Raw genomic sequence first — 6000 nt, 5'->3', positions numbered from 1 at the left:
GGTTGTAGTGCCTACTGATGCTGTACAAAGGATTCCATAGAGAAGGAAACTTAAGTAATGTATAATAAATGGTTCATAGGCCAAACATTTGGTTACCAATCTTAAATGTCTTTCAAAATAGTTGATGCTTGTGAAATGCAACGTCCTGACAGTCCTGGGGTCTGTGTATTGCAGGGACACTGATGAGGGTAATGGTATTTCCTCTTTGATGAGGGAGACAAGAGTTCAGGGTCCAGGATTTGTTTATATTGCCTACTCCTCTGCCAAATTTGCCACCAGGGAATGATTTAGTGAATCAATACCAAATAAAAATAATGGGATCATGAATAAGTGAAGTCTATAGCAACTTAAATCAATTCGATTGTGTGTACCTGTTGAATTTTAAAAGGTACCTATTTTTGTTCAAAGTATGGACTTCAGTGGCATCCAAATAATCCTTTAGAAATATACTGATGCTCAGTGCAAAAAAAAAGTGCCCCCAGTTCTTCAACTATAAGATAAGGTGTGTTTTGCAAAAATAAAGCATACAAATCTTCATTTTGTAGGTCGATATTAAGAATGGTCCTGACGTATTTGGTGCGTGAATGTAGAGACTCATTTGCTTCCTGGAAAGTGGAAAAGAGGTAAGTACTTAGTACTTATCAGAAAGTTGTGAAAAAATAAAACAGGTAATACTCAAATTCTATATATATATATAAGATATCATATTTTCTATAAGTTAGCCCAGTTTCTCAAGCTACAGAGAAAAATTCTCTGATGAACTTCATGGATAAGGCAATTATTTTCCCATTCCAGGATACACGTAGGCTGCTTCCCAGCTCTCAAGAGCTGCGCACGGCCAGCTAAGGAGGGGTAGCGCGTTCAGTCTGCTCTGGATGAGCATTTCCACTCTTTGCTGTCCCTTCAGACCATCCTCCACTTAGCGGTGTATATACTCTACTTTCCAAAGGACTATTGGCTTACTCTCTTTGTGATCCATTGAGTAAAAGCACACCTTAGCTCCACTATCTTTGCTTTACTCCCTCTTGTACACCCATTTCCTTATTTTTTCAATTGTGTGTAAATCTGCCCAAAGGCATAATTATAACAATACTAAAACTGAGGCTTGTTTAAGGAAATCTATATCTGTGATTCTTCTAAATCTAGTAAATCAAGTAATCTACAGAGAACAGTGTTCTTCTCTATGTGTAAAGAAAGAGACAAATCAAATGTGTAAAGAGAAGTAACCTTTCCTGGTAACTGTCAAATGCTTAAGCCAAGTCAATATACCTGTTGACAAAGACACTCTAGAAAGTTTTCAACCTTTCACCTTAATTTAGCCACATAGAGACCCAAGATATTGGACACTCAGAGCTCATTAAGCACTGATGAAATAGATCATATAATTTTAGTAGAGAATAGTATCAGAAAAGTTTTACAACTACAATACTTCATTTTGAAAAACAGAGTTTCCCACTAGAACAATGTTTTGTTGTAATTTGGCTTTTAAGTGGATAATATTTTCTATATGTTATATAAACAGTTGTTTGAATACTTTGTTTAATCATAACTTATCTGTTAATTGACTAATGACAGGTCTTAAAGGTGATGCAGTATTTCCTTCATTATAATGTGAATATATTAGATTAGCATTTTGAATATATTCTGTTCAAAGGATTGTAGGCAGAATTGTTCAGTCTTTTTTTTAGTGAATAAATATAGGCAGAAAGCATCAGAACAAAAGATTGAGTTGCCTTCCTAGACCCAAGCTCTCAGTCTCACATATACACAAATATTGTTCCAAATGTTCCACTTTATTTTTTTAATATTAGATTTGATTCACATTTTGAAAATGGACAGTTTTGCACTGTTAAAATTTTAAATTTTCTGGAATGTCTCAAATAGAATGGTTGCTGATGAATCCCTGGCTATTGGAAACATAAAATTTTATTAGGGATTAATTGTGATAATTCACGTAAAATAGCATAATTTTGGTGCATAACAGAAGCTCAGTAATTATCAGTGGCAGCTCCAGAACTTCTGTATAAGACAGCTTACAGTCAGCAATCTGATTGGAAGTAGGGTAAGAAGACTTGTTTTGAAGTTGTGATTTTCATACTAAGTATATTGCTTTTATTTTGACTGTATATATTTTTTGAGGTTCCAGGGAAGGGAGGGCGGATGGAAACTATGGTTAAGTGGAAAATTACTCCCCTCAGGCCATACGTATGCCACGTATGATTATTAAAGAAAGGCTTCCATTTAGGGGAGATAAGGTCAGACAGTCATTCCTCTATGTACAAGGGGCCACAGGCAGTAATGTCTAAAACACAGAGGCCTGAACCGCCTCTACAGTTTTGCTAAAACTCCTACTGTCCACATTTACCTGATTTTTTCCTGTAAACTCTGAGTAATTCAGTTTTCCTGCATTGAACATTGTTTTTATTCTATTTTCTTGTACTGTTGTATTCAGTTTTAGTTCATGAATTGTAATCATTGATCAGGGCGTCCACATTAAACATATAGGGTGCACGCCGTGATTTTAGATGGCATGTCTATATGCTAAAATCCTGTTTCTGTATTAATATGTTATCTTCATTTTAAAATAGCATATTTATCCTATTTTATCTCTATCATTTACTGAGTTTTTATTTCTCATTAATTTCTAGGTTATTTAATTTTGCTTTTTATTTTCTTTTCTCTTGTAAATTTCAGTCTCCCGAAATATCTACCATTTTCATTTTTACATAACCTTTCCTAGTCAGTGACGTATTAAATTAATTGTTTGTGATTTCTAAAATAATTAGCTAGAAATAATCAAGAAATGAAAAGTTAGCACATATATAGTTTTGTGCAACATTCTAACTTTTCAAGGGTGACAATTTCATATTTTAGCCCATTCCTCCCAGAATAAACATGTAATATAGTGATATGCTTGATATTAATAGGCCTTATTACTCATTCAGCCTTCATTTATGTTTTAACTTACATTGAGCATCTCAAAACTTCAAGAATGTATTAAAAACATTAGTGACTAGACATGTTCAGAAATATTTGCAGCCTAATTTATAACCTCTTTTTGACAAAATGAAAACAGATAATATATAAACTAACGTTATTGAAGCTGTATATAATTTTTGTTATATATTTACTTATTTTACTTTGATCTGCTTGCACAGTATGAAATCATAAAAGCAGTAAACATCACACCAACACTCATTAAGATCATTTCTACCAGACCAAGGAGGTTTATTTTTCCAGTCACTTGATTTATGAACATTGCTCTCTTCTCATCACCCAATGGTGCCAGTCTGTAATCAAGTTAACAATTTTTAGCGTTATTTGGGTAGTTTAGTGGAGCAAAATACTCAAAACCCTCCACTTATGTATCAGTCTTTTTTCAAAACACTGCATAAATTTTAGTCGTCTTTATCTGTAAGACAAACCAATGGAAGTCCTTTTGCATGTCAAACAAGGTAATAAATGCCAAGGTGGAATATTTAGAGAGAGAACTATAATCCTCTTCCCTTTAAACATGTTATATAGCAGTTTTCAATACACTGGCTTCACTGATCAATACAGTGGTCTTACAGAAATATTTTCCAGTTTTCCAAAGGATGTTTCCTAGTGACAGAGGGAAATGGCAAAGGTCAACAGTTTCCTTCCTCTAAAGGCTTATGAAATGCGTTTCCTAATTCTGTGGCTAATCAGTTCCATAATTCACACTAAAAATATCTTGTCAGGTAATAGATAAACTGCCTATACCTACTCAGACCTGGTCTTTATAAACTTGGTTGGCTTTTATTAGCAGTTCAAAATTCACATTGAGTTATTTGGAGTTTCACGTTTGCCTGACTCTTTCCCATCACAGGCAGTATGACAAGAAATAGTGTTAAATAGATGCATTATGACAATAATCTTAAATGATAGGAAGTACTTTGTCTTTCTAAAATAAAAGCACTGAAATCTAACATAATCCTGACATTTCTGTGTGGCTTGGTTCTCTCAAAATAATTAACTATATAATTAATAATATATAAACTTGTCCATATGGGTAATGGAAACTCATACAACTTCAAATACTATACATAATTATTCAATTTTCAAACATCAAAAGCTTTTTCTATAGACAAAGAAGTTTACTGTTTTTGGTGACTAATAGATTAAAAAATACTAACCTCATTAAGCCAAAGAATAGGCATCATATGGTTCTGCTTCAGACCCCTTAATGCTCTGTTATATACATTGAAAATAATTATGAAAATTTATACTAATACATTACACATGTATAACAGAAATGTTAGTAATTACTAGTGTAAATGAATGTTCAGAAATTAGTTGCTCTTGCAACTAATTTTTGTTCCCTGTAATGAATCATTTAAATTTTAATATGACTGTTTCTCAGACATCTTTCACTCTTATAAATCTTTCTAATACAGATTTCTAATTAGGTTAACTTTTTCTAAGCATATGCTTTCCCTTTCAACAAATTATGCCTAGGAAACTAAAATATGAATTCTAGAAACTATTGCCATGGAAATATTTGGACAGCTAGCAAAATGAACAATGCCACCATATACTCATTCCAAAATGTGTGTAAATACCATTTCAATACAATATATATATAATTCTAAATTACAAATTAAAGTTACAAGCATTTAATAATTATTTAATGACATTAAGCCAAAGAGAAGTTGAAATTTTATATTCTTTCCCCTTCCTTTCATAGATATATTCTTACAAGAAAATACTAAAAATCATAATGAAGCTTGTTCAAGAGACTCACTCAATTTTTCTTGCTGGCTTAACCAGTATATTGATCTGCAGCTGTTTTGCAAATCATAAAGTAAATCCAGATATCCAAAAAGAGAACAAACTAAAAAACCAACTTCCTTTAAAAAAAAAGTCTTTTATAAATCCAAAATTTATTTTTACTGTTATGTAGAACCTAAGGTGAAACTGTACTACTTGAAACTTATGAAATTTATTAAATAATTAATTGAACATATTAAATATCACATACATAACTCTCCATAATTAAATTTTATGTGTATATGCCTGTGCATATACAGATGTTTACGCATATGCGTATACATGCACACACACAATTCCTTTTCCCAGCCTCGTGTCTAAGCTTTAGTTAGATTTGTGATATTTGTCTGATCTGGTTTTGGAGGATGAACAACAACAACAACAATACTGTTACCTAGAACTCATATAGTCAATTTAATTCCTGAACTATGCATGTTCAACTATATATCAGCCAGAACCCGTGTATCATCAGTATAATTATAATACTACTTCTATCATTATTTAAACTGAAACATGCCTGCTAAAATTCTGGCATGTCGTTTAAATTTTGAAAAGGAGAATATTAAAATAAATTAAAAGGTGAAACTGTTACACTATAGGAAATTTAATAGATTTTTCCTGACGCTAAGTATAATAGATCTTGCCTCAAATACACATATACCCATAAAATCTCTTTTAATCCTTTGTAATCTCAGTGTCACTTCATGTAAGCAATGCTTACAATTAAGTATAAAATGAGCATAAAATTCTAATTTATACCAAATTGTTTTAAGCCAATTAGAATCATTCCATCATTGCTTTCCCTGACCTGTGAACAATTAAAAAGGTCTATAAAATTCCACATGCTAAAAAACTAAAATAGAATTACTGTGACATTTCATAAGCAACAATAGGAAGAGATCAATGTAATTTTCTTTGAGATAAAAGTAAGTAATTTATCAAGATTGTGATATAATAAATATGATCAATAAATGTGATTGAGAAAATGGAGATAATTTAGATAATTTAATTTTTCCTTCATTTTTAGAAAACAGTATTAAACCAATCAGATCAATAATGTAGTTGCTTACAGGTTCAGCATCTAAGTACGTACTATGTTCTTCTTCATTTGGATCTAGGCCTTCAAAAGGTTCTGTAATTTCAGGACTTGCATGTAGAAAATGAGGAAGTGAAATGTACATGGGTTTTCCTGAAAACAAGTTTTAACAG

The 6000-nt window shown here is 31.9% G+C and overlaps 1 protein-coding gene across 2 annotated transcripts in view; it reads right to left on the bottom strand.

Moving 5' to 3' along the window:
- Positions 1 to 3204: 3204 nt before the first annotated feature.
- Positions 3205 to 6000, bottom strand: part of LOC309632165 (platelet glycoprotein 4-like) — a 42954-nt gene continuing 40158 nt past the window's right edge. The window contains exons 8-10 of one of the 2 annotated variants that reach the window (XM_082399414.1): positions 5862 to 5980; positions 4158 to 4212; positions 3205 to 3603 (exon numbers count right to left, since the gene is read on the bottom strand). In XM_082399414.1, the coding sequence (XP_082255540.1) occupies positions 4162 to 4212; positions 5862 to 5980 (170 nt within the window). In that variant the 3' untranslated portion in view covers positions 3205 to 3603; positions 4158 to 4161. Of the gene's footprint in view, positions 3604 to 4157; positions 4213 to 4849; positions 5981 to 6000 lie in introns of those variants that run through there. The other variant, XM_082399413.1, reaches the window with a different exon arrangement.

The sequence above is a fragment of the Balaenoptera borealis genome, assembly GCF_965194805.1.
Source record: "Balaenoptera borealis genome assembly, chromosome: 7".
In the NCBI taxonomy this organism is placed as follows: Eukaryota; Metazoa; Chordata; class Mammalia; order Artiodactyla; family Balaenopteridae; genus Balaenoptera; species Balaenoptera borealis.
This window is presented reverse-complemented; position numbering and strand designations above follow the sequence as displayed.